Here is a 21,023-nt window from a genome sequence, read left to right on the forward strand (position 1 = left end):
AACTTAATCAACAATAGCTAAATATTCGATAGTGATACAGCATTCTTTAAATGTTTGTTATGACAACTGTCAGGGTTATAGGATTATGTTTATATTATGATCACTGTCAGGGATACAGCATTCTGAAAATGTTTGATATGATCACTGTCAGGGATACAGCACTCTATAAAGGTTTGATAGGAATAACTGCCAGGGATACAGCATTTTGTAAAAGTTTATGTTCACTGTCAGGGATACAGCATTATTTAAATGTTTGTTATGATCACTGCCAGGGATACAGCATTCTGATGTTTGTTATGATCAATGTCAGGGATACAGCATTCTATAAATGTTTTTTATAATCACTGTCAGTGATACAGCATTATGTAAATGCTTGTTATTATCACTGTCAGGGATACAGTATTCTGTAAATGTTTGTTATCATCACTGTCAGGGATACAGCATTCTGTAAATGCTTGTTATGATCACTGTCAGGGATACAGTATTCTGTAAATGTTTGTTATAATAACTGTCAGGGATACAGCATTATGTAAATGTTTGATAGGAATTACTGTCAGGGATACAGCATTCTGTAAATGCTTTTTATGATCACTGTCAGGGATACAGCATTCTGTAAATGCTTGTTATGATCACTGTCAGGGATACAGTATTCTGTCAATGTTTGTTATGATCAATGTCAGGAAATAGCATTCTGTAAATGTTTGATATGATCACTGTCAGGGATACAGCACTCTATAAAGGTTTGATAGGAATAACTGCCAGGGATACAGCATTTTGGAAAAGTTTGTTATGTTCACTGTCAGGGATACAGCATTATTTAAATGTTTGTTATGATCACTGCCAGGGATACAGCATTCTGATGTTTGTTATAATCAATGTCAGGGATACAGCATTCTATAAATGTTTGTTATAATCACTGTCAGTGATACAGCATCATGTAAATGCTTGTTATTATCACTGTCAGGGATACAGTATTCTGTAAATGTTTGTTATAATCACTGTCAGGGATACAGCATTCTGTAAATGCTTGTTATGATCATTGTCAGGGATACAGTATTCTGTAAATGTTTGTTATCATCACTGTCAGGGATACAGCATTCTGTAAATGCTTGTAATGATCACTGTCAGGGATACAGCATTCTGTAAATGCTTGTAATGATCACTGTCAGGGATACAGCATTCTGTAAATGCTTGTAATGATCACTGTCAGGGATACAGCATTCTGTAAATGCTTGTTATGATCACTGTCAGGGATAAAGTATTCTGTAAATGTTTGTTATAATAACTGTCAGGGATACAGCATTATGTAAATGTTTGATAGGAATTACTGTCAGGGATACAGCATTCTGTAAATGCTTGTTATGATCACTGTCAGGGATACAGTATTCTGTAAATGTTTGTTATGATCAATGTCAGGAAATAGCATTCTGATAATGTTTGTTATGATCACTGTCAGGGATACAGCATTCTGATATTGTTTGTTACGATCACTGTTAGGTATGGCTGCTTGGTATTTTTCAAGTCTATGCCAATAGATAACTGTGCCTTACAGTCATCAACAAAAAACTTCCACTTAAATCAAAACCAACATTAAATATATGCAATAATGGCAATCAAATTTTCAAACATAAACAAAAACATATAAAATTGAAAACAAAATGTTCCTTTAACATTTTAGATCACTTCTATTTCACATACACAACAACTCGCAACCCGACTTCTCTGTACTTATGTGTGAGGAAAGTTTTCCTGTTTCCCTCTTATTAACTTTCTGACAATTTACCTCTAACCAACATGTGAATATTTGTGCACATATAATACAACCTCATATCAATTTATGCATACGAATATGTGAGTAATAAATATAAAACAGTCGGAAACTTAGAACAAAGTAAGAACAATTGTTTAGCACACTAATAAAGTAGTGATAGTACTGATAAGTGTTAAGTTATTCATGATGATTTATCATGATAAAATCAAAGATGGGTTCTCACTGATTCTAGCTATTTTAGATAACATCATCACAATGTTATTATGGATTAATTCTAACAGCTGGTAAATAAAACAGGAACATATGTCACAACCTCCTTGCTTTTGTGATTCACTTCAAAAAGTCATTTCCTTGAAATGTTAGCTGTAGCCTGGCCATGCTGTTTTTCTGCATGGATACATACTGATTCTACTTTCCACAAAATGAGGCTGAATGAATTGTATAAATTGTGTGGCAGGTGAAAGGCATGCATACACATTTTTTTAATTTTAATTCACCGATGGTATTAGTAGTGTTTATCTGGTACAGGAAAAATAACCACAACACAAGATCATTTTTTTTTCAATAATTATATATTACCAAAATCAGCAGAAAAACCATCTTTAAAGAATAATAAATAATGATGCAAATTGTTACCGGCACAACAAATAATGCTGGACAGCGGTAACAAAACCGGGAAGAAAAGAAGCAACATAATAATGATCGATGACTTAGTCATGTTTTTTCTACATCAGATACTGTGAAATCAGTAATTTTCGTGGTGTTTTTAATTTCCTCTATTTCGTGGGTACTTTTCATTCACGAAGTCATTGGTCCACAAATTAATTACAAGTTTTAAATAAAGCAATTGAGTGGGTGCTCATCCATGAATTCATGTACCCCCGAAAAGGTGTTTTGTCGGGAAATTGGGCCCCACAAAAATATCTGATTTCACAGTATTGAAACTGAAATCTTTATTCTCAAAATGCTTATCAAGTACTTTACATATCATGTTTTACAGAAATGATCATTATCTTTCTGAATCATTTATCATGTATGTAGAAACATCTGAAATTGATGTATGTATGCAAACAGTATTTTTATTAATTAATCTGTTAGCCATGTACGCAAGACACTATTACATAAAAATTACTTCATATAAAACTATGAAATTTAACGTGTATGCATGGCATTCCCCTGATAGCAATCTACAAATTTCATAGGGTAATCATTCATTAATTAATAGCAACAAAGTTGGGGTAAATTTATGAGATTGGTTGACAGCGAATGCAAATATCTTTGCAAAGGTAAATATACTTCTTTTTAATCATTTCACTAGTGTCCTCGCAAATGAATTGTCTGTAGTACAATCGGGGTAAATAACCATCCACAGAAACGGTTTATACAAGTACTAAAAACAGTAAATAAAATCTTAAATAACACTAACAAAGTACATAGAACATTCCATACTAACAAATTTAGTTTCCACTTTGTATGGTTTTGATCTTCAGCACATGAAACACAATAAATTCTTCTTAAAAAAAATGCATGAATTTCATGAAATCACAAATGAAATCAAACATTCCCCAACATCAGCAATGTAACAACACCTGTCATTGGCCAACATCTATAGATTTTTCGACAAAAAATCACACAAATACCGCAAAATACATACACATCATGCAATCTACTCCGTATAATTAAATCACATTGTATAATTAGGTATAGTACGTAATGACAGCACTGTGTCTTAGCAGCAAGCCGGTACCTGTGTACCACCAATCAACGAACTACGAAAATCTGCTGTCAACCGTACACTTGTGAAATATTGATGGTATTTAACATAAAACATAAGATATCATCTGTATTAAGGTTATGCCTCATTATTTGTTATAAGACGTTGTATTTCGTCTTTGCGTATTGCAGAGTTATCTTCTCTTGGGAGCAGGTATTGACTGCTACGTCACTTGTTTGAAAGAGTAACGTCATCAATTTTTGAGAAACCGACATAATTTTCTCACACAAACCAATGACGTAACAATCAATACCTGCTCCCAAGAGAAAATAACTCTGCAATACGCAAAGACGGAATAATGACTATGTGATCACATTTTCTTTTATTGTGATGGAATATATCACTCGAGATTCTAAAATGTTGAGAAAAAAACCGAACCAATGCTAATATATGTATTTCACCAAAATGCATTCACAGGTACCGTTATGTTGATTATATTCTGAAATATGAATTCTTTCAGAAGAGTCACCCTAGTAACATTAGTTACACGTTTATGAAATAGTTAAAAAAGTATGATAATGCCAAGCTTAAGTGGAAGTGTATGATTTATATGTGGAACAACATCAAATAAATATAGATATATATAAATATTTGTTTAACACGGTGAACAATTCTGATACATCGAGTCACTCTGTGGCATAGGGAACTGTGTAACACTCAAAATGACAGACAAATTAGTGTACGAGCAGGATAGCTGTGAAGATTTGTAGGAAAGGGTACAGCAGCCATTCAAAAATAAAAAAATAATTAATATAGTCTGCCAAGCTTTACAATGATGGAGGGGGGGGGGGGGGGATTACTATAACACTCACTAATTCGTAATTTTTCAAAGTTTTTGATATATCACATTTAACTTGCTCCAATAATGTTAAACCATTCTAAAATTGACTGAAAATCCTCATGTTGTTAGAAAATGTCTGGTAAGTGTTACAAAAAGTTAAGGAATATTAACAGCTCTGGAAATACCATATTACTTATCTTGCCCTTTTTGTGCCATATGTCATCATTTGAAATATTTAAATTAGCCCTTATTTTCAACCCAGCTGTAGCCCATCTTTGGTTGTTGTATATATGCTTAAAACAAATGTCTATAAAAACACCATTATAATAAAGCTTTATCTCATTCACCCCTGAACTTTCATAATGAACTATTCCACCCTTTGAATCGGAAGTGTTCAAATGTGTCTTCAGGGTTGAATGAGTTAAATCCCCTCAGGTGGATTTTTATCCGCAGTTAGTATAATGTGTAATTTATACCATCAAATACCTCCTAAACTGAACCCTGAATAAAGCGGTGTCCTGTGTAAAGAGACCCTATGTTAGATCCAATATGAATTTGTATGTTATAAAAGACTATTCAATCGAAAGGGAAAAATTGTTTTAGTATTACTGATCATTTTAAACATTTTACCGGGACTATTGAGATACGGAGAGCCTAGCGAGTTCAGCTTCGGAATAAATATTACACTAACGACCATCAATAACTTTTTAATGAAATGCACAAAAGTAAATGTGATAAAACTCGTAAACATAATACTCAGTATTAAACCAAATAATAAAATATTGGAATATAAAAGTACAAAAAAATGTATATTCTGCATATAACTGACAAAGCTGTTGGTTTTCTAGTTTTACAAAACACTTTGGTTTCTAATGACAAATTTAAAAATATATGTTTGTGAAAATTGAAACAGCAAAAAACCTTTCTTTAAAGTACATTGTATTTCAGTTTTTAAATTAAGTATTAAAAAGTTTTTTTTTTTTTATAATTACTCAAGCTTTCAGATCAATGATGTTTTACTATGTAAAAATTCTGGGACTGGGGATTTCACTGACAAATTGAAGGTTGAAACAGATTATACAACAGTATCACACAGAACATGTAGAAGTATCGTTCATGTCAACTCTGAGGTAAAACATTCATAAAATATACTTTGTTTATATCAACATTAAATATTTGTACTAACATCACAAACATGCTGTAATTGAAAACCGCATTACCTATCAAAATATACAAAATACAAATAGGTTAATTATTCACAACGCTCGTAATAATAGATACATGTGCTTATATAAATGTTTATGTTGGTACGCAATAGTGTTACTTACAGAAACACTGTCACCCTAACCGACTCGGCTAGGGAGAATTTCTCTTTAGCTCATTCGGTAGAGCATAAGACTAGTAAACCAGAGGTCCTGGGTTTGACTCCTAGTGGAGGCATTGAAAAAATAACGACCTCTGTTGCAACACAGTATAACATATCTTGAAGAATGTGTTTGCAGGTAACTGTTTTGCATACCATCATAAATATTACAAATATGTGTTTCAATCATAATGCTGTGTCGACATTCTTTACAACACCAAAATTATTCATCTTCAGTTCAAGAATGTCAATAGTGGAAAGTTGTGAAGTCAAGATCGAAATGTAACTAAATATGATCCGAGATTTGAAGCTGTGAATGGATAGTCGAACCTCAACAAACAGATTACGGACAAAAATAATAACAATTACTCATTATTAACAGGTGGTATCAAGGATAGACGATGGATTTACTATCTATCATTACAAGACTATGTGACGACTAACACTTTCAGATGGAAGTCTGGCTGTTTTATTTCTAAAGCTTTTGATTTCTAACTTTACATGTTGTTACATACATAAATTGATACATCTGCAATATAGAGTAGGTATTGATTGGATGAATTAATATATACAAAAAAACCAGACACAACACTAAAATGGTTATACATACACGCAAACAGGGGATAGTACATTGATTTGGGTGTCTTAAGTGATAATCAAAACAAGAACTATTTTGCACTCTGGTCTGGTAGGTCGACCAACAGTTTAAACCGAGTTTCAAGTTCTAACATCAATATTTGGCCTAAGAGATGGGATGATTTTATGCACCAGGTTTGGCCAAGGGTAACTGGATAAGATGTTGAAAATTTATCAGCCTATATTTGTAACTGGGTCCCCTCCTCTCTGTCCTTTAAAATAGTAGAGCCACGCCCTTTATTTACATAAAACTGGCTTTCTTTGGTTCAGAAATGATTCAAACCAATGAATTTAGTTCAAATTTATTTATTTGAAATAGAAGTAAGGTATATCCCAATAAATGACTACAATAAAGTAGGACAGTAGTCAGCACATCTGAACACAACTTGTAACGCACAGTGTCCATCTGGGAACAAACCTAAAAGTTGGCCAGTGATTTAAACGTATACTCTGTATCACTCATACAATGTATGTTTGACGGAGGCCTAAAGAGATTCCAGTTATAATCCCCTGTAAATGTTTAAGCCAATCAGAGGCCTTGGTAGTCATCTTAAATCCCCAAACTTCAGAGAAGTCGGTCACTTCACATAAACCATACCCTTTGGAAGTTTGACACATACAATGAAAGCGTATTGGACAAATTTGCAGTGGAGGAAGAATGAACAAGAAGAAACGGTAAACAATAAGTTCTGAACGTAACTAACTTTGTACATTACAAACTAGTATGCAACTTGCTCAAAAAAACTGTAACAATTTTAAAAGGTAGAAAAATATTTGGTTTAAGGAATGCAAGAAGTCAAAGAGGTATTAAGGACTTAACAGTTTACAAAATACTTCAATTCAGAACACTTCTATTTCAGAGGCCTGTGAATGTATGCGATTTTTAAGAGCAAATTCCTAGCTTTGTTTTTTAACAAATGTATAGACAATGTCACACCAGATTTCTGGCCGCTTTAATAATGTAAATAAGTCTCAAAAATCTTCATATTACAATACCCTAACTACAGAAAGACGTCACAAAATCATCAGTGATTTATATAACACGATAACATACGGTTACTAAGACAATATTTATGTACTCTGGCCAAAACTGATGTCTCCAAAACATCAGACTGATAGAAACTCTGTTCTTAGGTTAATTATACACATTAACTTAAACTCATTCACCCTATATATTTAAAACGGACTTGCCCAGTCTTTGATTTGGTAAGGTTCAAATGTGTCTTTAGGGGTGAATGGGTTAAAATAATATGTTATGATATGATATACTTTTGAAAACACAAACACAACACAAAACTAAATTCAAAATGTAGCTGCAACTGTTAACAAACATTAGTTGATAAATAAATAAGTACAAAAACAGTTTTATAATCCATCTGGTTGACACGATTAAAAGTAAAACGTCACACAAAGGTATGATTTCACCAGACCTGTACCGACCACAGGTAACGTATAACACAATACCTTAGCACCTAACCCTTGGGTCAGTAGGATTTTAGTGCAGAAAAGCCTATTAAGCACTTTCCATTCGACCACACTTAATGGCAAACATGCATTACATAATTATAAAGTGAAATTAGAAGTACATTAAAAATATAGTGTTGACAGTATCTTTGAACGCTCAACTCATAAGAGATGTTTTTGTCACTCAGAACAATGAGAAATAATATTTACCGGTAACAACAAATATTATCAAACACAGTCTCACTCTGAAACAGACTTAATGTCAAAAAACAGTCTTACTGAAAACACACATTCTTGCCTTATCCTGAAACAGAACACACTCACACACCTTGCTGTCTCACTTTCAAGCAGCCTCACTCTCAAACACAGCCTCATTCTAGATCACATTCCAGGCAGCTTCACTTTCAAACACAATATTAAAACACTTTTTTCTACCAAACTTCTATTTTAGGAAGAATCAACAAATGAGTCTTATTAAAAACAACAAAGATAAAATATTGTGATGCAGGCACTAGAATAAGTCAGCCATTGCCACTCGAGCAGTGTGTTCTAATGAAGTCAGAGCTTGCAAAGTAACACTCAGAAGGCATATAAATCACTGTGTAAAAAAGAACACTTTCTTTCATTCCCTGATAAAAGTTGAACACATAATCACATACATCTTCACCGCTATCTCATTTTGTTTCAAGTATACATACTAACCACTCAAACTGATGTATTTCCTATGAAATATTTGATGATCATGAGATGATAGCTATTGAAGAGGGCCGTCGCTTTATCTGTTATGCAACTAAGACCTGATGATACATCTTGGTAGGGTGATGTTGATAAAGAAACGTTTTCCATCCTTGAAGAAGACTGAGCCTCCTCACTGGGACAAAATTCCGTTGAAATGAGGAATGGACAGTCATGCAGGAAACTCTTAAGAAGAACATCCCACAGGAAACCTTTCAAATCACAGCAAACAACATTCCATCAGCAGTTTCTGAATGATGTCCAGTCACATGAAGCAGAGTTTGACAGCGATGAAGAGATTTTGTAGTCACACTATGGCATTTCCATTACTGTAAGAAAATAGGACAAATATGTGTCGGATACATTTAACAATATCAAAATGATAATATAACATGAGGATTATAGGCCTAATGGTTGGTTGGTTGGTTATCAGGGTTAAAAACTCCATCACCCCCAAAATTTCATAATGAACTATTCCAACCTTTGAATTGGAAGAGTTCAAATGTGTCTTCAGGGGAGACTGAGTCAACGTCCTATCAACAGCTAAAGTCCTTTAAGGATGTGAGCCCTAAAGGTCAACTGAGCTTTGAGACACGACTTTTGTATAATATGTAATGTGAGACACAAAGTAAACAAGAGGTTCAGAGAGCCTGTATTGCCCACCTTGATTTCTAACCAATGATGGCAAAATATTTTCATTAATAATATAACAATAGACTTACATATACTATGTAATCTAAGGACAGTATCTTACATTTGTCCTTACATTGTAGACTCTTTTTACTAAATGTATCAAACACACTTTTCAAATGTTGCACCTTATGTTATTTTTCTTTCTTTCTGTTTGAGATCAAAAAGGACAAATGTTAAATAAACAGGAGTAAATATATCCCTTTTAACCCTTTCACCACTGTAGACCAGAATGGAATCATCCAGATAAATGTATGGTAGAGCCTACTAAAATACCTAGGGGTGAAAGGGTTAAATGTATCAAATCAGCTTTGCCCATAAAATCATTTCAGCTTGTTTTGTTTCTCTTAATCCTAGGAGTTCTTAACTCATAGAAAGTATTGGTCCCATTTAGTGTAACTACCACAAACTAAGGAAGTATATATACCTCAATCAGCTGAATGTCTGTTTCATCATAAGTAGGCACCTTCATAGTGGAATATTTCAAGCCCAGCATGTCACCCATCTCATTAATGATGGCCAAGGCCTAAACAGCAATCATATATACCATAAGTAGGCTAAAACATGCGTTTTGACAATAATCTTTTTCAATGTTGTTATTGACACATTAACAGTAAATATTTAGCTTATATATGTACATTATTCATAGCATCACCTCATTTACCCCCAAAATTTCATAATGAACTATTCCAATCTATGAATCGGAAGAGTTCAAATGTGTCTTCAGGGGTGAATGTGATAAGATCTTACTGTGAAATCACTCATTCTTGTGGTGTCTTTAATTTTGTTAATTGTGTGAGTAATCTTCATTGACAAATTCAAAGTAATTACAAGAGTGGTATTCTTCGTTTGAATGGGTACTCATAATCCACAAATTCATGTACCCACGGAATAGTGGTTTTTAGGAAAATAAGTTTCAAAATTATAATCAATTTTGAATAATTAATGACTTAATCTACAATCTTGTACTTAACAAAAGATGTTCATAGTAGATGAGGGTAACCATAACTGAACAAGTGCTTACTTTGTCCAACTGTTCTTTGGTGTGAGCGGCTGAAACGCAGAATCTGGCTCGGCATTCAATGATTGGCGTTGCTGGGAAACCAACCACAACCACCCCCAGACCTCGATCAAGACACATACGTGCAAAGGCTCTGTAAAAAGGAAATGTAGATTATATTACTGTTATGTAACTGGGGATATAAAGAGGAATTCTAAAGAAAACTCAAAGACAGACAGATGGATGGTTGATACACCATCGTAACAATCTCAGAAATTGTTTCCCTAAGCAGCAAAATATTTCTGTGATAAACTTTTACGTCGCACAGCTACATTTCATACGATAAATACATAAAATAACTAGTTTATTTTCTCTGTAATAATAATAATAATTCAAGGTTCTCATATACTGCTTTATCACAATCAAGTTTGAAGGTCGTCTCAAAGCGGTTCACAAATTATTATCCGTAGTTATAGGGCCTTAACAACTAGCCAACATATTTCTCAACTCCCTGGGGAGCATACAGCCGGTGCTGCCATTTCGGCACTCACAGATAGCATTACACAGTTCTAGCACTGCCCAACCACATACTTATTTACAGCTGAGTAGACTGGAACAAGCAGAGTAAAGTATCTTGCTCAAAGATACAACGCAGTGCCGTGCCGTGACTCAAACCTGCAACCCTTCGGTCACGAGCCTGGCGTCCTACCACTAGAATACTGTGCCTCCTGTTCAGTGATTCTGTCTGATTCTTTAAGATCTTTCAGAAGCTAACATTTCTTCAGACTTTGTAAAAAAGACAAGAGTAATGATAAACTTAACTACACAGGAATACCTTCAGCAAATTCTTTTTAGTGTTAGTAAAGTATATAATAGTATATCATAGTAGATTTACTACAAGGGGAGGTCACTCAGACTGTTAATTCCTGTCTGTCTCTGATTAAGCTTAATGATCCCTGTCACACTGCACTGCAGTTTTTCATACATACAGTAACCTCTCCTTCATTTCATTTTGGATGTTAACTGTAGCCCAGTTGGGCCAGGACATTTCTGTTGATCCGGTAGCTCAGTCGGTTAGAGTGTTAGAATATCAACCTGTAGTCCGGGGTATGAATCCAGGTCTAGGCCCACTGTTTTTTTTGTGTTTTTTTTTAATCAGAACAATGTTTTGATTAATGTTTGGTTTATTTAACCTCTGTTATGATTCATAAAAAAGTCCCACAAGATATGCATTTCTTTTCAGAAAACATGTTTTATTAAAGTTATAGTCACGTTGACAAAAATGATTTCCAGTGCCTATTTACTGTCTTTGGCAGTGGTACAAGGATCCTTAAACAGACAATTTTGTAGACACCAGAGTATCCAGACTTCTATAAGGTAACATATTATCGCAATGTCTACTTACGCGACCTTCGTAGGCATAAACATCAGCATTGGTACCACGGGCGAATCCTTGTTACCGTAGATGATGAAGCCCATTTTGTGTAGGCGATGTCTGAAGTACCGTGTGTTCCACTTCAGCTGTTGGATTTTCCTTTTACCTATAACCAAACCAATTCAACTGTTATGAGACTGGAAATGATGTTACAAAACACACTCAATACAAAAAGTACAATGCAGATAGCAACAGGTCCCATGGTGATGTGTTTTACCTAATAGTGTGTTGTCTAGTCCCATTATGATCTTCATGGAGGAGATGGTCTGCTGTAAGACACACGGTGACATTGACGTGGAGTAAATTGCTGCGTGGGAGTTTACTCGTAAGTGTCGCACCAAACTCTGCAATAAAAAAATACCATCAGCACTGTCAGCAAGCATTCTTACAGAAAATATTAAACTTTATTCCTTCTCCTTTAAATTTTGTCAAGTGTTGAGTACAATGACATGAGTCTGAAGAATAAAAGCATTTTTTTTTTCAATTTGTATATTTTACCTAATCAATTGCAAGGGCCAGACTTGCTATTAACCTGTTCTTGAAGCTTAACTGTTTGGTTGGAGTGTTCGTGTTAACTCATTATGTGATGATCCATGACCATGGGACAGGAGTATTTTTGGACCCCTTGTGGTTGATAGATACCAAGTAGAGGCCTAGACTCACTAGCATTATGTACTAGTTTGAGCTAATCAAAGTGCTGATATAACGGTCCTTAATTAGTGTTTCAAATCGATGATATCCTTCAAGGAATGAAGCTGCTACAGTGTAGACAATGATCTTTTTAAAAATAGTAACAGTTACCTTGACCAGACAACTCTGCAAACCAAAATTGTCCAGTAAGATTATAGGAAAGTTTACCGCTATGAATGCTGTACACACTAGAGTTACAGCAATAATTCATTTAGGGACTTAATATGACTCATGGTTTCAAAGAATTTGTTTCAAGTTTATATTTTTGGCCTGATTAGTACTGAAGTTCTGGACTGATTGATAAATGCGTGTCAGTTTTGGCTGATTACTAGTAAAGTCTGTTCACAGCCTTACTGATACGCTTTTTCCCCTCTTGTGCTGCCATTACCTTACTGCCACCAATATAGCCTCCGGCTGCACCAAAACTCTTTGTAAATGTCCCCATCATCACATCAATATCACGGGGATCCAGGCCAAAGTAGTCAACCACACCCTTTCCGTTTGGCCCGAGAGCCCCCACACTGTGAGCCTCATCCAAGTAGATGTACGCCTTGTACTTCTTTTTTAGTCTGACCACATCTGGTAGACGGATAATGGATCCCTCCATACTGAAAAGAAAATTATCATAATTAGTTTGACATCTGTAAAACAAGAGGCCCAGAGGGCTTGCATCGCTCACCTGGATATCTAAGAAATCATGGCAAAATATTCTCCAAATGAGATCCAAGGGAATATGCCAGACCCCAATGCCAATTTTTGTAGTATGTCTGTATTATATTTGTCATGCCCAGCAATTTAATGTATGGTTATGGGGTGGGGATCTCAACTGTTTCCAAGCTGTTACTCAGAAACTAGATTCCTAGGGTTGTGGCCAGACCCCAGGATCAATTCTAATATCATGCCTGCATTCATCTCTTTTTTCCAAGCATTCATATTTATAGTTCTGGGGTGGGGATCTCAACCGTTTCAAAGTTAAGACCCAGAAAGGGTGGGGGCTAGACCCTAGGTCATCCTGGAAGCAAATGTGCATTCTTCTCTTTATACTACACAATTTTATATAAGGTGATACCGTGGGAATCTCAACAATTTCCAAGTAATAAACTTTTTTACTTTATTTGGCCCTATTTGGCCCTATTTGGCCCTACCCCTTAGCATGGGGGGGGGGTTGTTGTCAGCAGCCCCATTATTTCTACAATTTTGAATCCCTACCTCCCATGAATACTTCTGACCAAATATGATCGATATCCATGGCATAATTCTACAGAAGAAGTCGTTTATAGAAATATAGCCAAATTGCCCCCTTTTGGTTGGTCCCGCTGCTCAGCCCCCTGGGGAGCCAGCCAAACCATTTGTACAATTTTGAATCCCCACTACCTAGGGATGATTCCAGTCAAATATGGTTGATATCCAGTATATTGTTCTACAGAAGAAGTTGTTTGTAGCAATATAGCCAAATTGCCTCCTTTTGGCCCCATCCCTCAGTCCCCTGGGGGGTCAGCCCAACCATTTGTACAATTTTGAATTCCAGCCACCTAGGGATGCTTCCAGTCAAATACGGAGGTCAGCCCAACCATTTGTACAATTTTGAATCTCCATAACCGCGGAATTTTTCCAATCAAATATGGTTTATATCCTTCTCTTAGTTCCAGAGATGAAGTCGCTTAAATCAATATAGCCCAATTGCCCCCTTTTGGCCTTGCCTCTCAGGCCCCTGGGGGGCCAGACCCACGGTTTATACAAAACTGGTTCCCCTTCACTCAATGATGCTTCAGACCAAATATGGAACAAATCCTTTCATTGCTACAGAAGAAGGAGTTTAAAGAATTTACTATGTGTTCCCTATTGGGCGCCGCCCCTCAGGCTGAGCAGACCCACGGTTAATTTACATAATTGGTTCCCCTTCACCTATGGATGCTTCAGACCAAATATGGAATAAATCCTTTCATTCCTACAGAAGAAGGATTTTAAAGAATTTGCTATATTTCCCCCATTGGGCCCCGACCCACAGCCCACAGGAGGGCCAGACCCACCATTTATACAATGTCAAACAGCTAGACTAACAATTTAAGGTTTTCACATGATCTGACAGAAGCGGCTATGTACCTGTAAACTCCTTCCACAACAATTAGGATTTTTTTCCAGGGTCGGCGTGTTCTGGGCTGACCCTCTATCACCGCTGTACGCAGCTTATCCTCCAAGTCACGCATATCTGAAAATCAGGTATTCTTTGTCAACAGGTTGTTAAACTTAAAATGTCATTAACTCACTAAATATACTACCTGAAACAGCCAGGCACCATCTCATTGAGTGGGGAACCTCCCTATTATTGATTCCACTAATAAGGAAACTTACTATCTCAACTCTTAACAGGGAAGTGAACAACATATAATACTAAGTATAACTCAATAATCAGGAAAATCGGTTATTTTGTATTTTTCCTGTGAAATGTGATTCTAGCTACATTGTACTGATTTATAAACTGATTGGATAATTTCTCCTTTTAAAATCAAATTATATATTGCCTCAACTTGATCAAGAAAAGTTAGTACGTTTTTGTAGTCCAAAACAGAACAGAAAACAACATGATACCTTAAGTTGTTAATTTTTGGGCCTGCTCCCTAGTTGTTCATCACACTTCAGTGTCCTTTAAAGTGGGTCAAGGTCAAATTTACTGAAATATTTAGTTATCATTCAGATCAATAATTTTATATAGGTCTTTACTTACTGTTGTGTTTGTAGGTCCTGATTGTAGCACCACTCAGTCTGGACCCAAGCACCAGGGAGGCATGGTTTAGCGAATCACTTAGAATCAAACTACCCTGTGGAAATTTGCATACAAAATGTTTAAAAGTGTGATCCTAGTAACAGTTACTATATCTAAAATGGTGCATAACTGTCGGAATCTCTAGTCTGGTCTAACTAAAAGAGGTAACCATTATTCTGTACATACATATATGCCTGAAAGCAGAAACTTTCAAGCCCTGAAAATTTGATATACCGGTAACTAGACTGTCCAATGGAATTAAATCTCTGTATAAAATGGACTGCTCAATTTCGAAACCACTAAATGATGATGGGGAATTATTATCCAAGTAAAATCAGACTAAAATTTGCGCTTAGTTACAGATTTGAATTTGCCGTTAAGCAGTTAAGTACAGTGACAGTGGAGTACAAACCTTTCCGACTAGACATGGCATGTTCATAGAGTTGGTAGCGAAGCCCATAGGCATGGTAAACGCTGCCTCCATGCCAAGGAATTGGGCAACAAGTTCATCAAGCTCTTTGTGTAATTCAGAGTAACCTGAAGAAAAAACAGAAATTGCATCAATACATAATAGATTTTCCTTGATTACATTTTAATAAGAATATCACAAAATGGTGGAACATACCAACAGTAACTACATCACATGGTAACTTTTTATCAAACTTTGGTAACATTGTTCCTTCAAGGCGAGGTTTTCATCTGGTTAACTGATGAGTGTGTTAAAAGGAAAGAACAGATTTCTTAGTTTTGGCATCAATCATTTTCTTCTGATCAATTTCAGAATGAAATGTGCAAAACTAGGAAATAGGAAGAGTGTTCCGAACAGCAATAACAAACTTTGATTATCAAGTATTAGATGTCTGCCTAGAGGCAATCGTTTTATTTTATCAATCAAGCTAAAATGATATTTACAACTGAGAGCCAAGAGGAGTGAAACAGTAACGATATTGCTCATAAAAGATTTCTCCAGTACATGTACTGTTAAATTCCAAGATGGCTGTCTATATATCTAGCAGCCGTCTTATTCTTGCGATCAGTTTCAAAGTTGAAAAAACTTGGAAAGTTTGAAAAGGCTCCCTCTACTACTTTCTGAGAAACAAGGAAAAAAACCTTTAGCTGTCAACATCCAAGATGACTGCCCATGGCCAGCGACCATTGTGTTCTTTCAATCAGCCCCAGACAGAGTGAAACATGCAAAAATAAGGACCAGCAGGAAGTTGCTCGAAAATTTGAGAAAGACATTGAACCACTTTCCGAGAAATAATGACAATATCAATCTGTCAAAATCCTAGATACAATTTAAGATCAAGGGAAGCATACATATAGAAGGTTAGCAAGATCTGTCCAGCAATTCCAGATAATCCATAATCAATGACTGTTTAACAGTCATTTTATTCTTTTGATCAGTCATTTTATTCTTTTGATCAGTCCCAAAAGTTACCATACACACTCCAGGACCAAGAAGGAACCTTCGTGTGAAGTTTGACAAAGATCCATCCAGTACACCTTGTGAAATAGCTATAACAAGATTTGTTTACAGACGAATGACTCATAATTTATAATGGACCATAGACAAAAAGTAATTTAACTCATTCACCCCTGCATATTTAAACTGGACTTGGCCAGTCTTTGATTTGGTAAAGTTCAAATGTGACTTTAGGGGTGAATGGGTTAAACAGCCCACAAACTGATGTTGATTGGCTAAAAAATAAACATGGTGTATACCCAGTCTAAATATAGCAGGAATACTTACCTAACTGTTGTGGGCTACTACAAAAGGACATCCCATACTTTCTTGTTGATTCCTCGGCAGCGTCAGCACATGGACCGTTATTTTGAGAAAATCCAAGATAATTGTAGGATCCCAAATTCATTACACGAATTGTTTTGCCCGTATTTCTAGAAAAGACAAGCAAGTTTGAGGAATCAGAATAAGAAGCAGATGTAACGTGTTATAAAAAGAGTGGAATCACAGCATCAGCAGGCAATAATTATACTGCAGCAAATAAAATGAGTTAAAGTTGCACAATACCATATAAAAAAAGTCTGTTTTTAACCAATCATCTATAATGATATCCCATGATAGATTGTCCGCAATCAGCTAACTTTTCAAATATATTTTTTTCTATTATAATCAATCATCAAATGAATTGGTTATAAAGTAAAAACATTTGTAAAAGGCATTGAGAGAAACATTTGTGTTGAGACCATTTTGTCATAATTGACATAACAATAACAATAATGCTTTGTCTTTAGATGGAACAACTCATTTAACAAACGATGGTTTTATCTTCCATGAGGATCTCTTCGAAAAAAATACAAATTCAAGGCAAAATATTCTCGTTTGAAAAGCAATGTTGAAAACATTATGTCTACAGAGGTAGGACTAGAGCCCTGTGGAGCTTATCTTGGTAGCATGATGGTGTTCATTACTTCATAACAACTGTATATTCTGTATGTATACGTACGTAAAGTTCCAGCCGCTGTCCGTAGATACCCTCTCCACGACATCCAGCTCGGCTCCAGCACCACTAGCCACAGGTCTGTTCCAGCAGTCGCGTATCCGGCGATATATATTCCTGGTATAAAAACTCTCCCAGCTCTGATACAGCGGAACAAAACCCTGTCACAAAAAGACATAAATCTTCTGATAATGGAAAATAACAAGAGGCCGGGGCATACCACATACCTTAACCTGTTTTTATTTGTTTTCTAAACTACAAATAGGTTGAAAATAATTCTGACAATTAATAGACCATATGGTGGCCATGTTGAATTTATTATTGAGCCAAACAATTCAATAACAACACCCGGTCAGGGTAATAAGACTTAAGTAGAGGGAAATTTGTATCAATTTTGGTTAACATTATCCCCACAGAACTTAGGATTTAGTGAAAAAAAAAGTATAGTCAATCGTAAAACGGGTGTCTATCTTTGATTTCCAATCAACCCAAATATTAACAACACCTGTTAACATGTAAGAGGAATATTATAAAATACAAAGTAACTGGCTCTGTGGAACATAAAACATAAAAATGTTTCAGTCAATTAGAAATCAGGACGGTCATTTTTCCTTCTGAAATGACTGAAAAGTAATGAAACTAGACCAGGGCCATAGGCGTATAATTCGCCAATCATAAAACAACTTGTCAAAATTTGCCAGATTGAAGTCAAAATTGTGACTGTTCTTGAAGCCAATTATATTCAGAGGCCAGCAGAGGTTTCTTTAATTCTGGATCTATCCAGAAAAAAATAACCAATCTTTTTAGAGCCATGAAATGATCCTTTGCACCAATTTATAACTTATCTAGGAAACCTGAGAAGGAGTTACTAAATAAAGATGTTAAAGCTCCTTCATGACTCTTATCCTTTACCTTCACAGGGACCACACCATCAATGATTTAATATTTTTGAAATCTATTTGAACTTTGATATCCATTTCCTTATAATAAGTATAATTAGCTAGGCTCTATAATTATCATCCATTGGGACAGGAAACTACCATTATTCAGTCGGCGATCCACTCGGATCTGTCTGCATGAGGTAAAAATATTAACAGAAGCAAGGTAACCTCCACATCCCATATCCATATAGCAAGCTAGGCGTGTTATATACATACGGTATACAGGTGTTTAAATTAATCTAATTATGTTATACTTACAGGTAACTTTGGCTCTGTACATGACTTTACTTTTTCTAGTCCAATATTTCTTAAAAAGTCACGGATATGTCCGAAAACCACAAGCAGTCCAAAGCAGAAATAGGTGTATATGGCTGCTATGATGGGAGTCTCTTCAAACGACTCCCAAAAATTGTCCTGCCAATCTGGTATCTGTTGAAATACAATGAAAAAAAAAAGGCTTAATGCAACATTTCTAACACGTATATTTGTTATTTATAAATTAGCATTGAACATGACATAACAAGGGATAATCCTGAATGGGGCCATGGGGCTATTGACCCCCTCTAAACTGAAATTGACCCCTCCATATTCCTATTTTCTTTTTATTTTACATAGAATGGCCCGTCTGAAGTTTGATATTGACTAAAAATTTCTGAAAATTGCCCACCGCTCTCAAATTCCAGGATTTTCCCAGCTTAACGAGGGAGGGTGGAATAGGTATTAAATACAATGCAGCTATATAGTTACCGCTGTGTTAAGTGATGTGACAGCTTTATCGATCGATGTTTGAAATATAAGCCAGTGATTTAACTTTTCCGCTCATCCCCATATTTCTGTCACTGATTATTCAGCATGATAGAATTAATGATAATTATCAGTTGGTATCAATATCCAGAATAGAGTCTACGAAATAACTACTGACTTATTTACCCTTCCAACCCTTAAAAAATAATACTCTTATTATCACCAACAGCTGCTAAATTCTGTCAGCAGAGTCCTCAATTTTCAATTATTCAAATTTTCCCATCTGAGCTAACACCATTTTTGTATGTCATGGGGTGAGTGACTAATCAACAAACCGTACTGATCCGGACCAAAAACGGAATATATAATTCTTGTTTAGAAGATTTCCGGACTGCGTCTTTCTGTTGATTAGTCACTCCCCGATACCAAACAGTGCTGGAGAATTCAACGTTTTCATATACAATGTAGCAGTGCATTCTAGCCCCACACCAGACATCTGTATGTCAAAATGTCTAAGTCTGGTGTTAGGGCCAGAGGAAACTTGGGCTACATTCAAAGATATATTGTTTGATCATGAGGTTTTCTCCCAGTTGCCAAAAAATATCCCTATACACTGTAATACATATATACACTCACCACAATAATTTGTTTTACCTGCTTTCAACAGGGCATAGAGCCTTTTGACTTTTGGAAAAACAAAACATAACATATAATATGTGATATAACACAAAAGAATGGTTTGGGGAAAATAAGGTGATTTTTGCATTGATTTGTGGTAAAAAAAAATCATAAGGGAATTGGCTATTTTAAGGCCCCATATTCAACCCAAAAAATCTCTGAAAGGAATTTGATAATGCAAAATCAACGTATATATGTGTTTGTGTTCATAACATATCATTGTTAACAGCTTCACTTTGAAATGTGACATCTCTCTATTTTTTTCTACAATTTATTCATATGCAATACACGTTGAGTTTAATAAAAGAAAGAAAAAAAGTAGTTACACAACATGTCTTAAAGTGGCACGATTTTTGACCTTGTTTATCTGCACCATACACCATAACAGTAAATGTTTACTTTATCGCTTGACAACTGATTGAATACGGGACGTAACTCTGCATTTTCTGGTAAATCGGTGGGCGTGGCTTCAAGATAAAGTGGCCTAATGTTTTGAAAGTTATTCGAAAAACTAAAATTATTGCGCAAATAAATTTGATTTTAGCTGAATGAATATCTCTGTTGAAAAAAATATCAAAAAACTCTTTCATGTACACAAACTATGTGAACTATATTATGAAATATGGGTGTGCGAGTCCCACCCAAAACTTGCTAGTGTCAAGATTCTTTCGAAATCATAAATTGACATAGGCAGCGGGATTACCTTTTTAGAATCGCCATTCTTTCCATTAGTCGTATGTCCGTTTTTGTGATAATGAAAGCCATTTGTTTTTCCGTTTGTCACATGATGTATCGAACCGTTCCCAGCTCGGACGGCATCACCGTTCGCCATCTTGAATGGTTTGTGATAGTTGTTAACTATTTGTAACACCTTCATTGATTGGTTCTTCGAATATAGCCATATCCAATCAAATGGGACTTGTTATGCAGGTTACTTTCGGAATATTTTGTACTTTACTCATGTTATTTTTTCTTTTGTTAATTTTGATATTCAACCTAGGCTTGCACATATTAAATTAAAAAAGAAGTGTCATTATGGATATTTTCATATCAAATTTGAGCTATAATTGTTAATCGTTTATATCAATTTGAAAC

General features: G+C 35.4%; 1 protein-coding gene across 1 annotated transcript; it reads right to left on the bottom strand.

Annotated features, from left to right (window-relative positions):
• Window positions 1-3,799: 3,799 nt before the first annotated feature.
• LOC110455733 (serine palmitoyltransferase 2-like) lies at window positions 3,800-20,769 on the bottom strand. Its single transcript, XM_021506067.1, has 13 exons — window positions 20,632-20,769; window positions 18,765-18,935; window positions 17,572-17,726; window positions 16,857-17,002; window positions 15,516-15,640; window positions 15,065-15,158; window positions 14,443-14,548; window positions 12,728-12,947; window positions 11,867-11,993; window positions 11,620-11,755; window positions 10,239-10,368; window positions 9,642-9,740; window positions 3,800-8,853 (listed from the first exon to the last, which is right to left on the bottom strand). Exons 1-13 carry the CDS (start codon window positions 20,758-20,760, stop codon window positions 8,851-8,853), a joined length of 1,641 nt encoding a protein of 546 aa, XP_021361742.1. The 5' UTR covers window positions 20,761-20,769; the 3' UTR covers window positions 3,800-8,850.
• Window positions 20,770-21,023: the final 254 nt, after the last annotated feature.

This window comes from Mizuhopecten yessoensis, unplaced genomic scaffold (genome assembly GCF_002113885.1).
Source record: "Mizuhopecten yessoensis strain PY_sf001 unplaced genomic scaffold, ASM211388v2 scaffold8365, whole genome shotgun sequence".
Lineage (NCBI taxonomy): Eukaryota > Metazoa > Mollusca > Bivalvia > Pectinida > Pectinidae > Mizuhopecten > Mizuhopecten yessoensis.

What these genes read in the sequence shown, in the direction of transcription:
- LOC110455733 (XM_021506067.1), bottom strand. Translation starts at nt 20,760, where the DNA reads ATGGCGAACGGTGATGCCGTCCGAGCTGGGAACGGTTCGATACATCAT. An exon ending in CAGGACCTACAAACACAACA is followed by an intron (nt 14,549 to 15,064) that starts GTAAGTAAAGAC and finishes CCTGATTTTCAG; the next exon opens with ATATGCGTGACTTGGAGGAT. An exon ending in ACTAGACAACACACTATTAG is followed by an intron (nt 11,756 to 11,866) that starts GTAAAACACATC and finishes GTTTGGTTATAG; the next exon opens with GTAAAAGGAAAATCCAACAG.